The sequence below is a fragment of the Ctenopharyngodon idella genome, chromosome 17 (assembly GCF_019924925.1).
Source record: "Ctenopharyngodon idella isolate HZGC_01 chromosome 17, HZGC01, whole genome shotgun sequence".
Taxonomy (NCBI): domain Eukaryota; kingdom Metazoa; phylum Chordata; class Actinopteri; order Cypriniformes; family Xenocyprididae; genus Ctenopharyngodon; species Ctenopharyngodon idella.
Window position 1 is genome coordinate 27,860,464 of NC_067236.1, and position 24,822 is coordinate 27,885,285.

General features: G+C 38.8%; 1 protein-coding gene across 3 annotated transcripts in view; it reads left to right on the forward strand.

The window, feature by feature from the left end:
• fam184aa (family with sequence similarity 184 member Aa) overlaps nucleotides 1-24,822 on the forward strand; it is a 44,876-nt gene that overhangs the window by 6,153 nt on the left and 13,901 nt on the right. For all 3 annotated transcript variants that reach the window (XM_051868423.1, XM_051868426.1, XM_051868424.1), the window contains exons 3-12: nucleotides 397-532; nucleotides 788-969; nucleotides 3,101-3,286; nucleotides 3,904-4,026; nucleotides 7,482-7,643; nucleotides 8,069-8,190; nucleotides 8,624-8,774; nucleotides 17,250-17,462; nucleotides 20,455-20,608; nucleotides 21,007-21,134. In XM_051868423.1, the coding sequence (XP_051724383.1) occupies nucleotides 397-532; nucleotides 788-969; nucleotides 3,101-3,286; nucleotides 3,904-4,026; nucleotides 7,482-7,643; nucleotides 8,069-8,190; nucleotides 8,624-8,774; nucleotides 17,250-17,462; nucleotides 20,455-20,608; nucleotides 21,007-21,134 (1,557 nt within the window). The remainder of the gene's footprint in view (nucleotides 1-396; nucleotides 533-787; nucleotides 970-3,100; nucleotides 3,287-3,903; nucleotides 4,027-7,481; nucleotides 7,644-8,068; nucleotides 8,191-8,623; nucleotides 8,775-17,249; nucleotides 17,463-20,454; nucleotides 20,609-21,006; nucleotides 21,135-24,822) is intronic.

A 24,822-nucleotide genomic window follows, 5' to 3' on the forward strand; every position in this document is an offset into this window, starting at 1 on the left:
CCTTAGTAGGACAAAAGTGATGGCAGTATTCCAAAATATTTAAAATGTAATTTCCATTACACAATGCTATTAAACACAACATAATTTGAGAAGTGGTGTTATTAATGAAAAATATTAATGATGGTTCAGAAAAATGATAAAAATGACAGAATTCTCTCATGATGCATGTATGAACAGTACACTGTACATTGTTTGTGGACAAATTACATAAAGTATGAGTGTGAAAAGTTTGTTTAGACTCCACAAGGCCAAAAGTGGCAGTTCTCTTCAAAATGTATTGGGTGCTTATTTTAAAATGAAAAGAAGCAAACAACATTGAGATGAGTTTGTGAGTTTATATGCTTTATAAGTAATAATGCATCTCAGAAAAGTAATTTAAGTTTTTTTCCTTGACAGGAGTTACACAAGCAGCTGGAAGAGGCCATACAGGATGGAGAGATTTGGGTGATGCAGCTGAAAGATACAGAATATGAGCTGGAGGGAAGCAGAGATCGAGTTCAGCAGCAGGCCAATGAAATCCTTCACAAAGCCAGTGAGAATAATGTCATGACCAAATTACATTTTTCTTCAGCATATGACTGTGACTCACTCAAGCTGCAATGTGAGAGGTTTTTTTAGAAAGGTAACAGTTTTGTGATAGCTTGGCAGAGATTGATTTACATAGCTCTGATTTTTCACTTCGCAAAAGATGCTGCAATTGACTCCTTCATATCCACAAATAATATGTCACATTTAATTTTTGAGGAAGAATTAATCTAACAACACACCCCATGTATTTCATTAACAGGTCAGATAGGCTCTCTTCAAGCGACCCAAATGAGCCACGAGGCCACTATCAGGGATCTTGGATCAGAGCAGAACCGCCTGAAGGAGAAGATCCTCCAGCTGGAGGAGGAGAGAGAGAGACTTCAGAAACAGATACAAACCCTGGAAGAACAACAGCATCAGAAGATCCTCACTCTGGAGAAGGCAAGTCATTCTTCACCATTTTTCTTTTTATATTACATACCGTTCAAAAGTTTTGAGTCAGTAAGAATTTATTTTGAAAGAAATTCATATTTTTATTCTGCAAGGATGAATTAAAATGATTTATATTTCAAATAAATGCTGATCTTTTCAAATTTCTATTCATCAAAGAATCCTGAAAAAAATATTTTTTCTACTTTGTGCGTGCTGCCTTCACGTGCTATTGGAATTATCGTAAATACGAGCTTCCTAGGTAAAAATTGCACATGAACATTTACATATATGTGTAATCATTGAAGCATATTGTATGTTTTATACACAGTGAAAAATTGCCTGCATTTGACCGAAATTACAGAATTGTCAGCAACCGGACTATCTAGATAGCACTGTGAATGTTTATATGGTTGTCAGTGCATGGGACGCTACATAGGCCTATAATTTTGGTTTTTATAAGATTTTCCCAATAAATAGGCAAGAATAAACCTGGTGTCTTCCGTGAGTCCTGTTCATTCCGACATGAAAGCACTTGAATGCAACAATCATGTAATCACGACTTCTTAAGTGGGAATTATGAAATTTCCAATAACAAATGAAGGCAGCATCAATCCTCAAAGTCCCCTGACTAATTCGGATTCAATAGCCAGCAGAAAGAGTGCAGACAGCCGCTTCTGTCTCATGGTTGTCCTGAGTTCATTCTTCACACTTTTAAGTTGAGAGGAGGATCTCTCACCCTCGCAGTTGGCAACGGGAAGGGTAAAGTACAGTCTGAGTGCAACGAATACACTTGGGAAAGTAGTCTGTAGCCCAATTTTTTGTAGAATTTGCAGTATATCCTCTGGTGAACGATTTTTCGAAAAAACTTGATATTGCAGGTACTTTTTTAAAAGGTGGCTGTGAATCGCAATTCTTCATATGCATATATTTTATATTCTCTCTGTATATATTGTATCATTAACTGTTCATTTTGTATCCGTATCTTTCCAGCAAAATAATATATATACAAAACATGAATTTTTTTTTAAAGGTCTAGTTATTATATTAATCACTTGGTGCTCCCCTATTGGCTGGTGCCCCAGGGCACTCGTTCAATCCCGTTTATGGATAATCTGGCCCTGACAATCGAGGGTCAATTCAACGCTGGATTTGCACAAAAGAGTCTAGTCGATGCTAGTCGATGAGTTGAATCAACTCCACAGCAACTACATAAATTTATCCATTAACCATTCAGAAACATCCAGATGCTTTCTAAAAGTTGTAACTTCTTCCTGAGTCTCTCCATCAGTGTCCGACTCTGGTTTGAACAATGTAAGGCTGAACACTGTTACCAACAATCATCATTTTGGCTCGTGAGATTCTCCAGCTTTGTTGTTGTTGAGCAACCGAAGCGCGAGCTGTTAAAGCTCCACCCTCTTCTGGAAAAGGTGCCGGGAGCAGCAGCTCATTTGCATTTAAAGTGACACACACAAAAACGGTGTGTTTTTGCTCACACCAAAATAGGGGCAAATTTTACAACTTAGAATAAATTATCTGTGGGGTATTTTGAGCTGAAACTTAACAGACACATTCTGGGGACACCAGAGACTTATATTACATCTTGTAAAAAGGGGCATAATAGCTTTAATATAGTTAGTAGACGCTTTTATCTAAAATGACTTACAAAAGACTTAAAAAATGACATTTTAAAATATATTAAACATTTTTATAATAATAATATATTAAAGTTTTTAAATTGCTGCCATGGTGAGCATTAGAGACTTCTTTCAAAAACATAAAAACCTTACCGACTCCAGACTTTTAAATTGTAGTGTATTTCAACTTTTAATGTCCTAATATAGGTTACATTGATGCAACATGACAAATTCCCTGCAATATTCAGTAATTATTGCTTGATCAATATGAGTTTTCCACTGACAGATTATTCGAATTTTACATTTAGTCCCCTGTAATCTTGAGTATTTGGTTACATCCCTAGGAATTGGTACTTTATAATCATACAAACCAAATATCATGTACACAAACTGTTGCTAAACAGTATTTTGAAATCAGTCACTGCCAACTGAAAACAATTATCAGGTGTTCAACTGAAGATATCGAGTCTTGACAATGTGTAAATGAAGCTGTGCTGTTTTGGCAGTCGCTTCGTGAGGAAAAGCAGAGCTATGAGATGGAGCTGGCGCAAATCAGGGCCAAATACGAGGAGGAAGCGGCCTGTCTGAAAGAAAGCCAGGCAGAGTCCTTAGAAGAACTCAAGGAGAAACACAGAGTCCAGCAGGAAAGTGCTCGCAGTGCTGCTGAGAGAGAGAAGAATCAGCTGCTCAGTGTAAGAACATATATTTTTACTATGGATTTAGTGCTTCTTCAGATCTATTCTGAGCTTTAAGTTTTTGCTTTATGAGCAGTTTCGCTTTACATATTCCCTCCCTTGTGTTCTCTTTTGCTTTTTGTTATTCTCTGTGTTCTGTTTCATAAAAATAAACTGCATCATCTTAATGCAAAACAAATTAAAAATATTACTAAACAAGACTGGTGGATTACCACTGTTCCCAAACCATCTATTGAAACCCTGGGAGCTATGCCTAATTACATTTTCTGCTCCTCGTTGAGTGGTGTTGATTATGCAAACAGCCGTTTCTCATTGCAATGATGACAATGTGACAGAGATATTATTCCCACAGTTTTTGTGATGCTCTATAAAAACAGCTTTCAATCATGACAGATATTGAGACTAATCTTCTTGTCATCTCATGACAATCATGTCACTTTATTTTTTGAAAATGTCTCTGTGCTCAACAAAGCTCTTTTACAGCTCCTATGTAATTATTTTAAAAAAAGACTCAATTTTTCAGCAGCAGATTGTCCTACTGTCTGGATTCACCTCTCATTTCGATGCTCTACTATGGCTTTTCTAATGTTTTCGTGTCATGTTTACTCTGCCAGGAGATGAGACAACAGTTTGATATCCGGCGTCTGTCATTGGAAGAGCAGAGAAACCACCTGCAACAGCAACTGGAGACTATACGAGAGGAACTCACTACCAAGCTCAACATGGCCAACCAAGAGGTTTTTTTAAACTTTTCTGCTTCAAAACACATCTCATGGTAGCTTGATTTTTTTTTTTTTTTTTGGGTCTGGTCCAAACTGGTTTAGATGTTTGATCAGCTGCATTTCTACTGTCAGGGTTATTATAATTGACTAAAACTAAGAACATAAACATTTTTTTGTTACTTGAAATATAATTAAAACAAAGTGTATATATATATATATATATATATATATATATATATATATATTTTTTTTTTTTTTAAGGCGACAATGAACTGCGTTGTTTTATTGTTTTATAATGTTTCCTGGGGTGCACTTATAATGTTAATATGCTTTTTACATGAAAAATTGTCATAATTTAGAAATAATAGGCATTTTTGCTATCCTGATTTTAGCCCTCTTATTTGAACGCTCTGTTTTAAGGGGCGTGTCTGCTGTGAGACTTCAGTGTAAACGCCCACTGCTGTGATTGGCTGACATCTTTCTATTTGAAATAGCCAAGTATTACTCTCTCTTTTAGAACATTTTTACTATTACAGCTCTCAAGATTAACTAATCGTGAAAGGTGCTGCATTACATTTATATCTATGGCATTATATTTAAATAGTGTATGAAATGTTGCAGTGATGAGCATGTAGTCGATCACAGACATGTTGTTGAGCGCATGAATGCAGTGATCCCGTTATTGAAACTCAATTTCTGTACACTAACAAATGCTTTCATCGTCACTAACAGTGCAGACATGATGTAACTAAGAGATTTATTGAATAAAACTGGAGTTTTGCTGCGAGTCCATAACTCAGTCACTGATAAACTTGCGCTGTTTGATTGACAGCTCCAACGAATGCAAAGGGAGCGTTCTTTGATCACTTTCTTTATATCATTTAATCACCATTTAAATAACAGATTATTTTCATCCTACTAAGAGAAACAATGTGAAGTTGACCGTTTAGTCACTAGTTTGATTTACTGACAAATAGACAAAGAACATCTGACTGTACATGAATCATTACATATCAGATCAAGCATTAGAATTAACATGATTACTTACATGTTGTTGCATTACAGTCGAGTCCATATTGTAAAAGTCTGTTTGCAAAGCCTGCATCAAAATGCGATTGATTTACCAAAGAATCCACAGTGAAATGTACCGAATACAAATAAATAATGCTCAACTGAGACATTCACATTGTTGAAAATAAATAACCATATTCCTAGCATAAGGATCCTTTGAAAGGTAATACTATTTTTAGTTCTGTATCGCTCTTCTCTCCTCGTCATCTTACTAACACGCCAGTGGGCGGGGCTAATGCAATGATGAAGTACGCGTTAATTTCTTCTGTGGAGGCGGCATTTTACCTATCTATGACATAGATAGGCACATTCCAGGATCAGTCGTTCGCTGGGCCTGGTGTCAATAAAAGCTTTTATTGGACTAACAAGGAAGTTTTCAGTTCTGAAACTTACAGGATATTCTTATAGTACGATGACCTCTTATATATTAAAAGCTCAAGGAAAAGTTGATTTCTCAATTCATGACCCCTTTAAAATATTTATTTTTATTTTAAAATTTAAATTTAAATAATTTTTTTGCAATAAAAATTAAATTAAATAAAATAAAATATAAAAATTATATCTAAAATTATTTTATTTCATCTAGTTGACGAGGAAACATTTCTGATTTTCATTTAGTTTAACTTGATGCGCTAAAATACCTAAAACTAAAACTGAAATAAAAATATTAAAAATATTAGACATTGGAGATGTAAATGAAAATATAAAAATGCCAAGTAATTCAAAATCAATATAACTATAATGTCTCAGTGATACTAAAATAACACTGCTTTAAAGGTGCAATATGTAATATTTTTGCAGTAAAATATCCAAAAACCACTAGGCCAGTGTTATATATTTTGTTCACTTGAGTACTTACTATATCCCAAATGTTTCCAACTATTTGTAAATCGTGAGAAAATTGCAATTTTAACCAAGGCTTCGGGACGTGTGAGGAGTCGCCTGTCAATTGCGTCATACCCGCGTTACCCCCGGTTTCCGGTTTTATTTTGTAGAAACCATGGAAACACCAAAGACACTTTAATATATTACACTTTTTAATAGACAAGGGAACAACTGTTTTGATATATTTATAGACAGAAAACTAATTATTGTTATATAGCTCAACACGTTTAGTCTTATTGTTTAAATCAAATTTTCTTGATTTTTTGCGAGTACCATGCTTTACCATGCCTCAGAGAAAAACACTATTTTGTGAAGTAGCTAACATAGCATAATCAGATGCAGCTTTATTTTTAGTAGCAGTAATACACATTTTTCTCCATCATACAATACGTTTTAAAAATAATTGCATGCCATTTATCAACACAAGCCATCCAGCATTTAATATGATATTCTAAAATCGATCTAGCTTACTGCAGTGTGCAACAAGTGTCTCATAGCAGCCGCCGAGCGAACGCACAGAGTAACGTTATAACATTATTTTCAACACACTCAAATGTATCTAATATGATAAACAGAGCTGCGTTACCTCATACTCATGACCGGAAAAGCGGAAGCGGCGCCGGCGACTGCGGTATAATAAAAGTTCCGCTGCTCGTGAGGCGTGTGTTGTGCAATTGCTCCAGCGGCCTCGTTCAGCTCCCACAACTCTCGGTCCTGCTCTGCTTCATACTACAATAACGTTAATAATCGCATCCATGAACATGATTTCTTCCCGAGTCCTATCCCTATTCTTTTGCACCGTTCATTGAGGTGAAGACCACATGTCCCAAGATTCCGCGCTCAAACTTGCCGTCATCAAGCTACGCCTTTGTTTTGAATATGCCTCTAGCAACCTCTAGCGGACAAAATTTTTACATATTGCACCTTTAAGTCTAGCTGGACAGAGCTGGTAGACAAAGTTAAATCAGCAACATGCCAATTTACAATTTTCATAAACCGTGTTTACATGTTTTTTCCTCAGTACCTGTTTAATAATTATTATATTTTACATCTATATTGATATCATCTGCTTCCAATATCAGTCTAATATGACAACTTATAATTGTCTTTATTATATTATATTGTAATGCTTTAGAGTTTAAAGAAAAGTCAAAACACCACAGAATTCATTGCTAATGCTTGTTTTTTCACAAACAAAAGGTCACTTCCTAAAGAATAATGTCTTTTGTAATATTTAAATTAGAAAAAGGACATAATGAAGGAAATTTCTTAATAAATTGCTATTTTTTTATTTAAAGCACATAGCAAAGATGGCCGCCAAAACAGAGTTTATTGAAATATTGTGATGAAAATGATATACTGTTATATAATTTCTATCTTTAAAAATAGTGAGTATAAAATTTTCTTGATGATATCAAGACATGTATGTAAGAAAATGTATAGTAATATGCATAGTAAGAATGACACATATATTTTGATTTTTTACATTTGATTGTCTTTGTGGCTTCTCTCAGGTGTCCCATTTGAAGGATCTTGTGAAAGAGAGTGAAGAAAATCTGGATTCTGCTGAGAGCCACATCTCCTGTCTTAAAGACAGCCAGGAAAAGCTTCTCATCGAGTTGGATGCCACTAGGGCGAGAGTGAGAGAGACAAGCAATCTGCTTACAGACCTACAAGTAAAACGCTCCACTTTTTTTACTCCATTTATTATGAATTACTTGCATTTTGATTTAGGCTCTCATTAGATAGAAAAACAGAAGCAGCTATCAGAGATGTTGATATAAAATGTTCAAGTTCTTTCACGCTTTTAGAAGCGTGAAAACCACTGACGCATCTCGCCGTTTAGAGGGAGAAGCGGGAGTTCGGCATGGCAATCACTGCAATAGGAGATGGATAATGGAGCGTGGTGAAGATCTTAAAAGAAAAATTAAGCCTCATTCAATTTTTAAGACACCCAAAAACAGCCGCTTTTGTTTTGCACTAAAGCCTGCGAAGTGCAGGAAGAGCCTGCATGTCTAAAGATGCCATTTGTATAATCAGCTCTACTGGAAACTGCTTTCTCTCTTTGCTTTTCCTGTGATGAATCATTATCCTCTCACAGGAGGAGATAGAAACCCAGAAACAGCAACATGAAGCCAGGGTCATCGCTATCAAAACAGAGGAGAAACAGAAAATGGACAAAATCACAGAGGAGCTGGATCTCAAGTGGACCGATGCTCTAAGGTGCTGCACAAAACATATGAGTCATACATACTGTAGAGAAGATAGAGCTAAAAACAGAGCGAGATTTTCTGTGCACAGTGCATTAAATTGAATAAACTGTGACTGTACACAGTGTTCGGTTTTTAGAGAGAGCACACGGCAAATCAAATCTAAAATAGGAGCAGTCTGTCCTGCATGAAAGCCTGTGACAAATCCTCTTACACAGGCATGCATTTGGATTAAAATATGCTAATTACAAGAGTAAGAGGTTAACATCTAATCGCAGAGCAGCACACAATATACAGTGATCTGAAGGTTACTGAGACATCTGTGAGGTTCTTATTAACATTTTAATATCTTACTTTCAGAGTCACTTCCACGCTGTTTAAGTAATGCGTCCTTGTATCTGTTTCACCCTGTCAGTTGCGCCCTCTCCTTCTCTGTTTTGTCTCAGGGATGAGCTGAAGGGTCTTCGGGAAGAGCTTACAGCCGAATATCAGGCAGAGAAACAGGTGGCCCTGACACAACTTTCCCAGCAGAGAGACCTGGAGATGATGGCAGCCAGGGAGAGCTGGCAGAGGAAGGTGGAGGACCTCCTGGAACAGGTAACAGAAGGTCACACAGGTGACTTTTTGTAATTTATACCTACACTTTTAAAAATAACAGTTCAAAAAAAGGAGGTTTTCGCAGCAGTGCCATAGAAGAACCTTTCAGTGAACAATTTTTGTTCTTAGTGTGAAGAACATTTTTATAATAAAAAGAAACCTTTTCCTCTATAAAGAACCTTTTGTGCAATGGAAATATTCCATGGATGTTAAAGTTTTTTTATGGAACTATCAATGCCAATAAAGAACCTTTATTTTTAAGAGTGTTTTGTCCACATTTAACATTTTAGATGTGTATTCTATGCTACTTTTGTAACATTTTTCCCCAGAAGTTCACTTGTTTTTCTGGTTTCTTGTAGCATGTCATATAAACAATTGTGTTTTAAAACAAACAAAAGTTTAACAAAACAAACATTGGTAAGAACATACAAAAATGTAACTAAACAAAACAAATGTTTAAAAAAAACATTTCTAAAAATCTAACAAAAATGCAAAAAATGCAACAAATCAAAGCGTTTGTAAAAAAAAAAATAAAAAAAAAAGTTGCTTGTATTCAACATTTTTGTAGCATTTTTTTCCCAGATGTACACTTGTTTTTCACGTTTCCTGTAGCAAAAATATTTATGTTCTTATAAACAAAAAAAGTAACCAAACAAAACATCTGTAAAAAAAAAAAATATATATATATATAAATAAAACAAAAATGTAACAAATCAAAACAAATGTTTGTAAAAGCCAAAATGTAGCAAAACAAAAGTTTAAAAATAAATAAATAAATAAACAGACAAATATTCTGTATTTAAATTACCTCTATTAAATTGTTAGTTCACCCAAAAATGAAAATTCTGTCATTAATTACTCACCCTCATGTCGTTCCACACCCGTGTCATAAAGTGACGAGAAAAATAACGACTTCATTCAGTAATATCTAGTGATGGGCGATTTCCAAACACTGCTTCATGAAGCTTCGAAGCTTTACAAATCTTTTGTTTCGAATCAGTGGTTCAATCGAAATTGTGCCGAAACGTTGGTTAATAAAAACTTTTTGCAAGTGAGTGTGCAGTGAAATCTCATGTATATTTAGATTTATCTCTCTTGACCTGCACCTCGGACGGAGTGCGTTTGTTTGTCTTTTTTGGGAGAGTAATTAATGACAGAATTTTTATTTTTGAGTGAACTAACCCTTTAACTTAACTGTAACTGGATCATTCATTAGGGCAAAATAAGTTGCTAAAAATAACTAGTTCTGTCATGAAACTCTAGATGGCGCAGGCTGATAGGTCCTTATCTCAATTTGGTAGCGATCACATCGTTATCTACATAGCACAGCTGATTGGTTGCTGTTGCATTAGCGGCCAATGAGCTGTGGCTCAACATTCAAATACTGGCTGTTACCAGTCTGTTACATGTTCACTGTTATGTTCCGTTAGTTTGACCTAGTTTTCCCCATTCTGTTTTATTAATCATTGCTTTCACCTGTGTTTAGTTAATTAACTTGTTAAGTTCCCTTTGTTTGTCACGTGTATATATACCGTGTTTTCCTCCACTCCTTGTCCGTTCTTGTTCATGTTGATGTGCTTCGTGTATTCCTGCCTGTTTTGTCATTAAATACTATACTACGTATTCTCCGTCGTCCTTGTTCCTTGCTACACAGCCAGACTGTAACAGAAGAATGGACCAAGACAGTTTTGCGTCGTTTTCTTTTCTTTCTTTTTTTTTTTCCTTTCCTGTCACCATGGGCCCAGCAGTAACCCTTTTATGCCTGGAGCAGAGAGACCTCTCCCTAGAAGAACAAACAAGGGATTTTTTGGAGTTGGCGTGCCAAACCCACTTTCCCGACCTATTCCAGCCTAAGCGAGCGGTCTCGGGCACGCCTGCCAGGGAGCGGTCCTCGTAAGGATTTCGCCGCATTCGTGGAGTGGGTGCTGGTGAGTAACAACTCGCCATTCACCATCGGCCCTGCGGAGGAGGACTTCGCCACCAGCCCCACTTCACTGCCAGAGACCAACCAACCACCACCAGCGAGCGACGCAACGGAGATGTTGTTAGAGCCCACCGCAGACTGTGGAGACCGGCTACCCGCGAGAGACGAACCCGTGCCGAGAATAAGGACGGAGCCTTTCATCGCCTTGGAGCCCGGACCACTGACAGGTTCTGACCAGGTGCGCGAGCCGGCAACACCAGTCATCGTTGAGGGAGTGATTGTGGAGCTCGAGGGCTGGGAGGAAAGCCCCGCCCACACCACCACCGCTGTAAATGTGAGTTTGTTGAGCTCTGGACATTATTTAGAAGAGTTGAAGGATTTGTTTGAGGCTGATCTAATATACTTTTTTGGAGAGGTGTTTCCCGATTCCCCTGTATCTCCAGCGCCCCCTGTATCTCCAGATTCTCCTGTTTTTCCAGCGCCTGTTTCTCCAGTGTCCCTCGTGTTTCCTGAGTCTCTGCCCAGCCTCCCTCTCCCGCCTCCTCGTCCAACCAGTTCCTCGGCCCCACCATTGCTGCTGTCCTTCAGCCCTTCATCTTCTGTATGCCAGATGCCTACGGTCTTCTGTCCACCAGCGCCATCCCACACAGAGGGTCCCCTGTCTCCACCTCAAGCCTCTGTGCCCCCTGCTCCACCTCGGACAGTCGACACTCCGGTTCCACCGTGGCTCCTCCCTCCCTCGGCTCCACCGGACACCATCGGCCATACGGTTTCTCCGGGCTCCCTCGTCTTTCCGGCTCCGCCTTGGTCAGTCGTCCACCTGCCTACACCTACGGTGCCGTCTGGCTCCTCCTTCCCTCCAGTTCCGCCTACATCCTCGGTCCCACCGGCTCAACCTCTGTCCTCTGGACACCCGGTTCCACCTCGGATGCTCGTCGCCATGGCTCCACCTCGGTCTCCTGGCTACATCAGCGTCTCCATCACTAACCACGTCTCCGTTGGTCGTCTCCAGGGTGGTGTCTACTACCACGTCGACACCACCACGGCTCCTCCCACCTGCGACTCCACCCTGGGGCCTCGTCATGGTTGGTCTCTGGACCAACATCTGGCTCCTCCTGCTCCAGGTTTCCCCTTGGCTCCTCCCACCCTCCACTCCCCCATGGACTATTTCTTTGGACTCTTTTTCATTTTGCCGCCCCTCTTCTCCTCGCCCTCCTCCAGAACAACCCATCCCCCCCCCCAGTTGGACTTCCACGGCGCGAGGACGCGCCTTCCCAGGAGGGGGGGCGATATGTTACATGTTCACTGTTATGTTCCGTTAGTTTGACTTAGTTTTCCCCATTCTGTTTTATTAGTCATTGCTTTCACCTGTGTTTAGTTAATTACCTTATTAAGTTCCCTTTGTTTGTCACGTGTATATATACCCTGTGTTTTCCTCCACTCCTTGTCCGTTCTTGTTCATGTTGATGTGCTTTGTGTATTCCTGCCTGTTTTGTCATTAAATACTATACTACGTATTCTCCGTCGTCCTAGTTCCTTGCTACACAGCCAGACTGTAACACAGTCTGCAGCGTGCTTTCAGAAACCCTTCACCATCCCCAGCTGCACATTATTTGTGCAGCAGCAACATTTACATTTAGTCATTTAGCAGACGCTTTTCTCCAAAGCGACTTACAAATGAGAATAGTAGAAGCAATCAAATCAACATGAGTACAACAGTATGTAAGTGCTGTGTCAAGTCACAGTTTCATCTGTAAAGTGCTCATAGCAAGGTTGGTTTTTTTTTTTTTTTTTTTTAAATATATACGCAAATAAGCAACTTGTCTTACATGTTCACAGCAATGTTTGTGAATGTATTGACAGTAGCAAGTCTCGGTACCAGCGGTAATTCCGTCAAGACCAAATATATTAACATTGCCATATCCATTACCATGCCAATCTCTCCAAGAGTTGTCATGACAGAACTTAATAAATGTTGAAATGCATATGTCAATGATTATATGCTAATGTGCTAGTGTTTCTGACACCAATACCATGCAGCTTGGCTGGAAACGAAGTCTGGCTGGACTGGTAAGGGAGCTTTGTGTTTTGAACAAAGTATTATCTACTGTACATAGCTTTTTTATTTTAAAAGATCAAGTAAATTCTTGTTTTCCATCGTATGTCTCCTTGAATATATTAATTTGGAGTAGTATGACACCTGAGGCCATAAGAAGTCCCATAGCTGTGGTTCTTATTTGAGTAACTGTCAACAACTTTCATAAGTCATTTAGTTTAGATTAAAGTGATGTTTTTTCTTAAATTCTGATGCTTTCAAAGTTCTTTTGGTCTTGTGCAATATCATGCAAACTAGATATTCAGAATTTAGAATACACACACCATCTCTAGTGTGCAACCTCATTTCCCATGATACTCTGCATGTTTGGCACTTTCTGTAATGTGACAGCCTGCCTCGTGTACTTCTCTCCGCCGCTCTCAAGAGTCACGTCACTGTCGCTTATGTCAAGACTCAAGAGCCTCCAAAAGTTGCTGCGTCTGGCATCTGTCAGCATCTCTTGATGTGTGTTGTGTTGTCTGTCTTTAGTGCTTCCTCAGGTCAGTGCCCCTGATCTCATGTAAAACTAGGGCTCTATACTATCAGTGACTTTATATTGACATTGGCCAATATTTGCATTTTTTATGGTTTTGTTGTTGACATCAGGCTGACAGAAGCAGGCTATATCAGTAATAGGGCTTTTTCAGTTCAAATAGTATGTTCTCTTTCAGATTACTAAACAGATATTAATCTTTGTACAACCTGAATTCTGGAAAAGTTGGGACGTTTTTTAAATTTGAATAAAATGAAAACTAAAAGACTATCAAATCACATGAGCCAATATTTTATTCACAATAGAACACAGATAACATAAATGTTTAAACGGAGAAATTTTACACTTTTATCCACTAAATGAGCTAATTTCAAATTTGATGCCTGCTACAGGTCTCAAAAAAGTTGGCACGGGGGCAACAAATGGCTGAAAAAGCAAGAAATTTTGAAAAGATTCAGCTGGGAGAACATCTAGCAACTAATTAAGCAAAGAATGGCAGAGCTGTGAAAGAGTGCGTAAATAGATTGTGGAATACTTTTAAAACAGGCTTTGCAAATCTCATCATCTACAGTGCATAGCATCAACAAAAGATTCAGAGAAACTGGAGAAATCTCTGAGCGTAAGGGACAAGGCCGAAGACCTTTATTGGATGCCCGTGGTCTTCGGGCCCTCAGATGACACTGCATCACTCATCGGCATGATTGTGTCAATGACATTACTAAATGGGCCCAGGAATACTTCCAGAAACCACTGTCGGTAAACACAATCCGCCGTGCCATCTGCAGATGCCAACTAAAGCTCTATCATGTAAAAAGGAAGCCATATGTGAACATGGTCCAGAAGCGCCGTCATGTTCTGTGGGCCAAGGCTCATTTAAAATGGACTGTTTCAAAGTGGAAAAGTGTTCTATGGTCAGACAAGTCCAAATTTGACATTCTTGTTGGAAATTACGGACGCCGTGTCCTCCGGGCTAAAGAGGAGGGAGACCTTCCAGTGTGTTATCAGCGTTCAGTTCAAAAGCCAGCATCTCTGATGGTATGGGGGTGCATAAATGCATACGGTATGGGCAGCTTGCATGTCATTTTGGAATGTTATATTTGGAATATAAAGCTTTTAGAGCAACAAATGACGTCTATTTCAGGGGAGGCCTTGTGTATTTCAGCAGGACAATGCAAAACTACATACTGCAGCTATTACAACAGCATGGCTTCATCGTAGAAGAGTCCGAGTGATGAATTGGCCTGCCTGCAGTCCAGATCGTTCACCTATAGAGAACATTTGGCACATCATTAAACAAAAGATGACCACAAACTCTTCAGCAGCTGGAAACCTATATCAGGCAAGAATGGGACACCAAAACTCCAGAAACTCATAACCTCAATGCCCATACGTCTTCACACTGTTTTGAAAAGAAGAGGAGATGCTACACCATGGTAAACATGCCCCCGTCCCAACTTTTTTGAGACCTGTAGCAGGCATCAAATTTGAACTCATTTTGTGCATAAAATTGTAAAATTTCTAAGTTTAAACATTTGTTATGTTATCTATGTTCTATTGTGAATTCGGGTTGTAATACATATTCAAATGAGCACTGTCAATTTAACACATTCATTTAGTGTGCTTAATACAAAAACAGTTAATTAATTATATTAAAAAACATAATTAATCATTGTGACTCCTGTGTGTACGGCCCCTACGTCTACATCGGATAGATTTACGACTCGATTCCAAAACAGACTGCTATGACTATATGCCAGCAAAAGGCTTATGTTCAATAATATAAAATTAAATAAACAATATATTGACTTGACTTCTAAAACATCCTTTTGAAATATATATTTGATGCCATAATAAATTTGCTGAATTGTCAGCATCATTACTCCAGTCTTCAGTGTCACATGATCCTTCGGAAATCATTCTAATATGCTGATTTGATACTCAGTTATTATCAATGTTGAAAACAGTTGTGTTGCTTAATATTTTTTTGGAACCTGTGATACTTTTTTCAGGATTCATTGATGAATAAAAGGTTAAAAAGAACAGCATTTATTCAAAATATAAATCTTTTCTAATAATATAAATCTTTAGTATCACTTTTTATCAATTTAACACATCCGTGCTGAAAAAAAGTATTAATTTCTTTCAAAAAAAAAGAAAGAAAAAAATTACTGACCCCAAACTTTTGAACGGTACTGTATATTGTTACAAAAGATTTCTATTTGAAATAAATGCTGATATTTTTTAACCTTTTATTCATCAAAGAATCCTGAAAAAGTATCACAGGTTATAAAATAATATTAAGCAGCACAACTGTTTCCATTGATAATAAATCAGCATATTACAATGATTTCTGAAGGATCATGTGACACTGAAGACTGGAGTAATGATGCTAACAATTCAGCTTTGCATCACAGAAATAAATTATATTTTAAAGTATATTAAAATAGAAAACCGTAATTTTAAATTATAATAATATTTCACAATATTATTGTTTTTTCTGTATTTATTATGAAATAAATGCAGCCTTAATGAGCATAAGAGACTTCGCTCAAAAACATTAAAAATAGTAATGTTTCCAAACTTTTGACTGGTATTGTGTATATATATATATATATATATATATATATATTGGACATTTAGAAAATATTAATATATGTGATTTAATTATGTTTAATTAATTAAATGTGCCAGTAATAGGCTGATGTTCAATAATATGAAATAAAATAAACAATATATTGACTTTACTTCTAAAGCAATGTTTTGTAATATATATTTGATGCGATAATACATTTATGTCTTATAAATGTTTTTTGGGCAAATATTAATATATGTGATTTAATTATGATTAATTTGATTAATTAATTAATTGAATTTAATCAATTGACAGCCTTAATTTAAAAGTTTCTATGTCTGATTTCAATTATTATTTTTAAATAATTTAAATTCTATTTTTATCTTGTTTATAAGGGGAAAAAAACAGTAAAAATTCATAATATCGACAATTATATTGGTAATTGGCCATAGACAATAATTATCAGCCAAAATTTCCATGAAGGGTGCATCCCAAAGCAATGAAGTCTCTGTGAGGAACTGTTTCATAGTTCATGAAGACGGATACACTTTGGTCTGTAGGGAGGTTACAGTTTAGTTATTGAAATCAACTTCAGCGTGGTCCTTCAACCTCAAATAATCCTGTGATTTATAAGTCCCTCGACAGTTTGTTGAGACAAATCTGTGTGTGAATTCAAACACAGTGTAGTACAGGCACTGAAGACTGCCTTAACAGACCCTCCTCTGGTTTTGCTCTCATTTTATTGCCTCCGTGTCTATTTTCAGCCTTCCATTTGCTGCAGGCGAAGATGTGCTCACCATCTCCTGTTTATTCTCTATCTTGGTGATTAGCAAGACTTCTCTTTATTTTTTCTTTATCTTAGGCCTCATCTAATTTTTTTAAATTTTTTATTCAGTCATATTCTTTTGGTAGATAAGCCATTTAGATTACATTACTTTTCTCATTTAGGGTATCCCTGGGGTAGTTCAGGAAATACTACACAGCAGATCTGAATTAATAGATTTTACTAGCATAAAACAGATGATAAAGCTCAACAGAAAGTCCTCACCTTATTGTAATAGCATGTTACATGCAGTTGATGTCATATTTCATCTGTATAACAGGGCTATTTCTGAAAGGATTACATTTTAAATTGCTCTTATTTTTTCAGTCTCAGTTTAATGACTCATGTCCCATACTGATCGATGCAATAATGAATTGTTTTTAAGTCAATGTTCTTGTTTTTACAGTGATTTGGATCCAAATTCCTTCAAATGCTTCAAATTTCTCTGTTCAAATTATCAGCTTCACCCTGACCCAAATCTAAGTCATCCACAGTTCACAGTTTTTATCGGGCTTCCAATTTCTGTATGAGTCGTTTGAAGCTGTTCTCTGTGTTTGTGTTGTGTCAGATCTCTCTGCTGAAGCAGAGCCTGGAGCTACAGATGTCGCAGTCAAAAAGCGCGCTGCAGCAATTGCAGGCACAGTTCAGCCAAGAGCGTGAGCACCTGGCGCAGCAGGTGCAGGAACTGGCTCTGGAGCATCAGCACAGAGAGTGCCGCCTGCAGGAGGCCCAGTGCTGCGCCCTGCAGGACATGGAGGACGCACAACAAATCGAGCTTAGGGTACCTGCATCTTACATACAAACACAGGCTGCACAAATGCAAACTCACACACAATGACGTCAGCATGTGGAGTTACTCTTGTACAGTATTTCCCAAATACCTGTAAAGTAGATGCATGTTTCATCAATTATGGACACTTTTGGCTCTGTGGACTTTTTGAAAATACTTTTCAAAAGATTTTCAATAGTATTTAAAGTCTCCCTGTGGGGAAAATCAAGTTTTTAATGTTGTTTATATGTCAATGTGGTGGTTTTAATATGCTTTAAGACAAACCATGTGCAAATTCATAAGTCAGCACCATTGCTGAGTATTTTCACTTTAAAACTGCAGTGAGTTAAAAACGAGGTCTGAAATCGCTGGTGTTCCTTAAATCACAAACTACCTTGTAACTAATCATGTCAACATGTCAGCGGGCTTTAGCATATCATTAACTATGACCGATCTGAAGCAAGAGAGTCTCAAGAGAAGCCAGGTTATCCCAGTATATTTTTCTGTTGATATGAAAAATCGGGTAGATTTAGCAATATGATGGGTGTATTATGTATATACGATGTTATGATGAATTATATGTCTGACGTTCTGAGTTGTTAAAGCGTTTATAAGGATACTGATTGTTAGAAGGCAGCTGTTTGACTCTGAGATGGTGAACGGGAACATGGTTTGTGTAACATTAGCAACACATTACTAGCTGTTTGATAATGTAGTCAAGCAAAAGGCTAATCGTATTAATTACTGTTATGTGTCCAACGTTGGAAAAAGCGGTTACCTAGCAAGTTGACCGAGTGGATCTCCGAGCTCATACGAGTGAGTGGAGGTGGGGCTAATTAGCATATTCATAGATTCACGTATACTAAATGAAGCAAGGGTGTAGAGTTACATTCAAGCTATTTTAAGGCATGAAGAATTTTTTTTCACAGGAAAAAAAAAAACATCTAAATATGTCATTTTGGTGATCAAAGATGTGTTTTAAGGGATATAATTGTTGAGTACAGGGGGACTTTAATATTTAAGGATCTAATTTGTCTAATTTGTCCCTCAGTATTTTCCACCATAGTGTCATTTCCAGCACATCATTGGAATGTTTTTGGAAATATCTTTTGGAATAAAATGGCCAAATCCTTTGTCTCACTGAGGCTAATTTCATAGCGCAAATTTTATGTATTCTAAATAAACATTAAATAACATTGTTCACACTTCTTAGCATAATTAGAGCTTGATTGGAAATGTTCACTTGATAATTCCTTTTTTTTTTTTTTTTTATACACCATTTTTCACAATAAATATTAAAATGGTTTGGCCTTTGTCATAGTTTTTAACATTTTATATTTTTTTGTTTTTATATTTTATAACTTCATACTCATAGTTTTATGTTGGACTTTATAGTTCATAGTTAAAATATTTAAATATATACATAAAAGCTATTTGAAAAGTAGTAAAAAAATAAACAACAAAGGCATGAAAAGCTTTCTGTGTCCTTCATATAATGAATTTCAACCTCCATACTGCTCACAAACATGCATTCAGCTCATTGATTATAAAAGGTTTGGGGTCAGTAAGAGTTCTTATGTTTTTGAGAGAAATCTCTTATGCTCACCAAGGTTACATTTATTTGATCAAAAAGACAATAAAAAATTGGTTACAATTTAAAATAACTATTATAATATATTTTAAAATGTAATTTATTCCTGTGATGGCAAAGCTGAATTTTCAGCATCATTACTCCAGTCTTCAGTGTCACATGATCCTTCAGAAACCATTCTAATATACTGAAACATTTCTTATTATTATCAATGTTGAAAACAGTATTTTTGTGTAATCCGTGATATTTTTTCAGGATTCCTTGATGAATAGAAAGTTCAAAAGAACAGCATTTATTTGAAATTGAAGAAATATTTATTTCTTTACAAAAATCTTACTGACCCCAAACCTTTGAACAGTTGTGTTTGTTACCTGTTTTTCATCTAGACATGATGCCTCCTGCCTGTCATCCTGTATTGATTGTCACCTTCATTGTCTCCTCTTCCCCTTCATAGTACATGTCTGTTTCCTTTACTCTCTGGATTTGTCACCCCTGCATTATCACCCCACACTGAGAATCTGCACTGTGCATGACATCCATATGGTAAATTACGCTCCTTTTTTGTCCTTACTTGTCTACCGTCTACTCCTAAAACACATTATGCACACAAAAACATGTTTCTCACCCAGGAACCTGCAGCTGTTGTTTCATTTCAAAATTGGGCATTACACAGTGTATTTTAAGATAGCAAGCCCAGACATTTGAAGCAGACACGTGACGAGTCTAACAGGCTTTTCTCCATCTCACTCAGCCTGGCTCTGCGGCCAAGAAAGAAGCTTTTTTAAGCTGATTTGGCCACATTTCGGATTACCAAGTAATGAAAAAAACATTAATAGTTGCTTTCATCTCCGTTCTTTTATGTCAGCCCTTGAATGCAGTTGTTGGCGCTGCATGTTAGAGTGACTTTGTGGGTGGACTGTTTAAATGTCCTCTCATTCCTCCCAGACGTGTGGTGGCATGGAAGCAGCAGGATAAAGAGGCAGAGTGTCAACAGGAAAACTGGATGATTCTGTAATTTAGATGACACTGCATGGCTAACTAACTGGCTTACTAACTAACCCACTGTATTGAAAGTCCTCTTAAATGTTTTTCTTCTTCCCAAATTTCTGCAAAGAATTTAGTCCAAATAGCTTAATGCAGGATTTTATTTTAATTGTTTGATATTAAGGCTTCCTTGATAGTAATATAATGATGATAATGATTCCTAAAATATAAAGGCATCTATAAATATATAGGCTACTCTGCTATTTCCTTCATTAAATGCAAATCTAGTTTTCTCATTGACACCTTTTGTTCACATCATGTAGCATTCAGATGCAAATGTGGTCTTTTGTTTAATGCATTGCATGTGTGATTCAGTTTTTTTTTTTATTCTTTATTTTCCTCTGCGCCTGTACATGTGCATTTGTGTAGGAGCTCGAGGATCGTCTAAAGCAGGAACAGAGAGAAGAGTTACATGCTTTAAGAGAAGCCCACAGACAGACCCTGGAAATCCTTCAGCAGCAGTCAGACCAGGAGCTGCAGACGCTGCGCTTTGAGCTGGAGGATGAAGGCAAAGCCATGCTGGGTGAGTCATATGCTTACATTAACTACATCGCCACACACCAGCCTACAAGATTAGAGCCTTTTATGGGGTCATTAAAGTCTTGTAGTATATTCATATGCACTGTTATCATGAAAGCAAACACTAAAAAGTGCACACTCACTGTGCACTTATTAAATAGGAAATCTTTTTGCTCAAGGGTATGATTATAATAGCTCATGGATCACTCACTGTAGGGGTTTGAACCTACAACCTTATGGTCACCACCCCAGAGCTGTTAAACCACAATTAGGCTCTTGGTAGGCTCTCAGTGCAAGAAAATAACTCTGAGTAAATGAAAGATTTGGTTTGTGCTGTTTTTGTGTGTGTGTGTGTGTGTGTCTGTGTGTGTGTGTGTGTGTGTGTGTGTTTGTGTGCTATAGCTTCCCTGCGGTCAGAGCTCAATCATCTTCATGCCACTGCCATTGAACACCTGAGACAAGTCCACTTGAAGGAGAACAATGCCGCCAAACGAGAGCTGGACGACACTATTGAGCGCTGCAAAGAACATGTGAGCATTTTTTTTAAAAGGTTAAAGGTTCTAAACCCAACAGGCAGACTTGCCATTTTGGATTGATGGATGTAGACTCTTGATTAATTCCAAAAGGAGAAAGATATTTTGATTTATTTTGCTCTATTTGCATTTAGTAAGAAGCATTTTCTCTCATGAGAACCTCTGAATCTCATGCCTTGCAGATAAGAACATCTGAACCTGAGCAAAACTACACAGACAGCCACACATGATATGCATCATCTTCAATTTTCAGCCGCAATGTTTTTAAAACATTGTATTTTTCTATACAAATGGGAAAATAGAATATTTTATATTGTGCATGTCTGTGGGATTTTTGCCCACAGATAAAGAATATTTGAGAGATCATTTATGTCTGATAGATTTAATAAAGATTTAATCAGATTAAATAAAGTAAAATATAAATATTAGATAAGCTAATTCAAAACATTAATTGTTATAATAGTATTGAAATAATACTAAAATAACATTGTGTATTTAGGTGTTTGTTCAGCCCTCTGTCATCATTTACTGTGGTTTCAAATCTGTATGACTTTCTTTTTTCTTTGGAACATTTTTTTTGTCCATACAATGAAAGTCACTTGGTCTAATGTTGTTTGGATCTCAGTGTTCTTCAGAATATCTTCTTTTTTGTTCCACAGAAGAAGAAATGTCATACAAGTTTGAAACTACATGAGGGTGAATAAATGATGACAGGATTTTCATTTTAAAAACATCTTGGTCACGTATGTAACCCTCGTTCCCTGAAGGACGTCACGTCATGACCGACAAATTGGGGATCTTGCTAGAGAGGCCAATCTACTTCGAGTGTAACTAAAACGAGCCAGTGCACATTGGCATGTGATTTTGCATCAGCTGTGCTGTCCCGCAGCGTGGGTACTTAATGAGAAGCAGGTGCATTGCATACTTCAGGTTTTTGCTGAGGAGCCGACCTGGCACACCAGCAGCGGTACAGCAGCTGTGGTGATGGGACGTGACGTCTCCTCTGACGAATTGGGATCCCTACCAAAGCGCCACAGGTGCTGCCACCTTCCAGTGCCCTGCGTAAGCTAGCTGAGCCCTCTCGTAGATGGGACAGGGCTTACGCAGAGAGATGCCCACACAGTGAACTTAGATAACACTGGGAAAGCATACCCTTTCTATAGGAGAAGAAACGCTGCAGAAACCACATCCTCCACAGAAGGTCTAGTGGAGTATAGTCAAGTCAAGTCACCTTTATTTATATAGCGCTTTTTACAATGTAGATTGTGTCAAAGCAGCTTTACATTGATAACTGGTACATTGTTTGGCTGCACAGCAGCTCTTAAAGAATAGTGTCAATGCAGGCAGATCAAAGCACTGTTGAATATCAAATGTCAAGTCAAGTGTCCCCAACTAAGCAAGCCAGAGGCGACAGCGGCAAGGAACCCAAACTCCATCAGGTGACATCAGGTGGCAGACAAGTGGCAAATTGGTGTTAAAATGGAGAAAAAAACCTTGGGAGAAACCAGGCTTAGTCGGGGTGCCAGTTCTCCTCTGGCCAACAGTGCTTTGTTACAATTCAGGTTGCTATCATAAGTCCAATAGGATCGCAACATTAAAAGTATTTATTTCAGTTCCATCCAATTGAGGATCGTATTCATCACGCCGGTATGGATGGTTGTTGAGGAACTGTGTCGTGGCTGTCGTGTCGATGAGGCCTTCACAGGGGATGATCTAGTTGACTCAATCTCTGCTGATACTTCAGGGCTGCGTTGTGGTCGTGTCAAGGTGCAGGTCCTTGGTCTCATCTGGATACGGCCCGGATATATACACATATGGACTAACCCATAGGGCCGTACTTCATATGGAAGTCTCTGAAGTGGCTCTCACCCAGTTTGGGAGGAGGCAACACATGGCAGAGACGGCAGAGCAGACTCTGTCAAGGGAAAGACACAGGCTTCCACTTAGGAACTTTACCATGGAAATTGCACTTATGGCATCTCCTCAGGGTCGCAAATATTGGCACCCAGCCTAGAATTTGTTCACATGGATACTGCAGATGTAGGCCTGGTGCCAGATGCTCTGCCACGTCTGGCTGCCGGGGGTGATAGGAGGACTCAACAGGGTCTGCCCGTAGGGACACTCTGGAGAATTAAGTGCACATACTGGCGCAGCAAGCCGACACTAAGCCGGGGCCTCTCGGTGTCTCCGACCGGTTGAAGTGAGAACACAGTAGGAGACTGGCTTAACACAATAGCTTTAGAATCTAGCGAACGTGTTAGGTGTCGCCCAGCCCGCAGCTCCACAAATATCTGTCAGCGAGGTGCCACGTGCCAGCGCCCAGGAGGATGCAACACATCTAGTAGAGTGAGCTCGCAGCCTGAGTGGGCAGGACACGCCTTGAGCTTAGAAAGCCAAGGCGATGGCATCCACTATCCAGTGGGTCATCCTCTGCTTGGAGACAGCCTTTCCCTTCTGCTGGCCTCTGTAACAGACAAAGAGCTGGTCTGAGGTCCTAAAGCTTTGTGTCCAGTCAACGTACATTCGTAGTGCACGGATGGGACAAAGCAAAGCTAAGGCTGGGTCTGCCTCCTCCGGGGACAGCACTTGCAGGTTCACCACCTGGTCCTTGAAAGGAGTGGTGGAAATTTGGGCACGTAGCCATGCTGGGGTCTCAGTACCACGTGGGCGTCACCGGCTCGAACACTAGGCACAATTGAACATCTGAATTGATGGAGGCCAATGCAACTAGAAGCAAAGTCTTCATGGTTAGAATCTTTAGATCAACCGACTACAAAGGCTCAAATGGGATAATCTGAAGTGCTCTGAGCACCAGAGTGAGGTCCCCAAGAGTGTATGGAGGGAGGTCAAGGAGGATTTAACTGTCTTGCCACCCCTAAGGAACCTGACGACCAGGTCGTGCTTCCCAACTGACTTGCCTCCTATGGAGTCGCGATTAACAGAAATTGCAGCAGCAGAAATCAGGTCCTTCCTCTGAGGAAGCGGCTATGGAGGGGCTGTTGCGAGGAGCATCGGTTCTGGGAACCAGGTCCGGTTGGGCCAATAGGGTGCAACTAGTAAGACCTCGTTCTCCCTTACCTTGCACAGTGTCTGTGCGAGAAGGCTCACTGGGGGAAACGCATATTTGCATAGGCCCCTGGGTCAGCTGTGTGCCAGTGCATCCATGCCGAGTGTTCCCTCGGTCAGGGAATAAAATAACTGGCAGTGGGTGGTTTCTGGAGAGGCATACAGGTCTACCTGTGTGGCTCAGAAACAACTCTAAATCAGCTGGACCGCCTGGGGATGGAATCTCCATTCTCCTGGGAGCGCAGCTCGTGATAGCTCATCGACCACATGGCAGAGAGTGCCAGGAATATGAATGGCACAAAGCGACCTCAGATGCTTCCGACTCCAGAGGAGGAGATGACGGCTGAGGTGCGACATGTGACAGAAGCGTAAACCACCTATGGTTGATGTATGCAATGGCCGCAGTGTTGTCTGTACAGTGTTGTCCCTGTAGGCGCTTTTTTAGGTGGCTCAGTGCAAGACGTACTGCCAGCAACTCAAGGCGATTGATGTGCCAATGCAGATGGGGTCCCATCCAAACCCCTGAGACTGCATGCCCGTTGTACGTGGCACCCCAGCCGGTGGCAGAGGCATCCGTGAATACCACAGAATGCCTAGACACTTTCTCCAGGGGCACTCC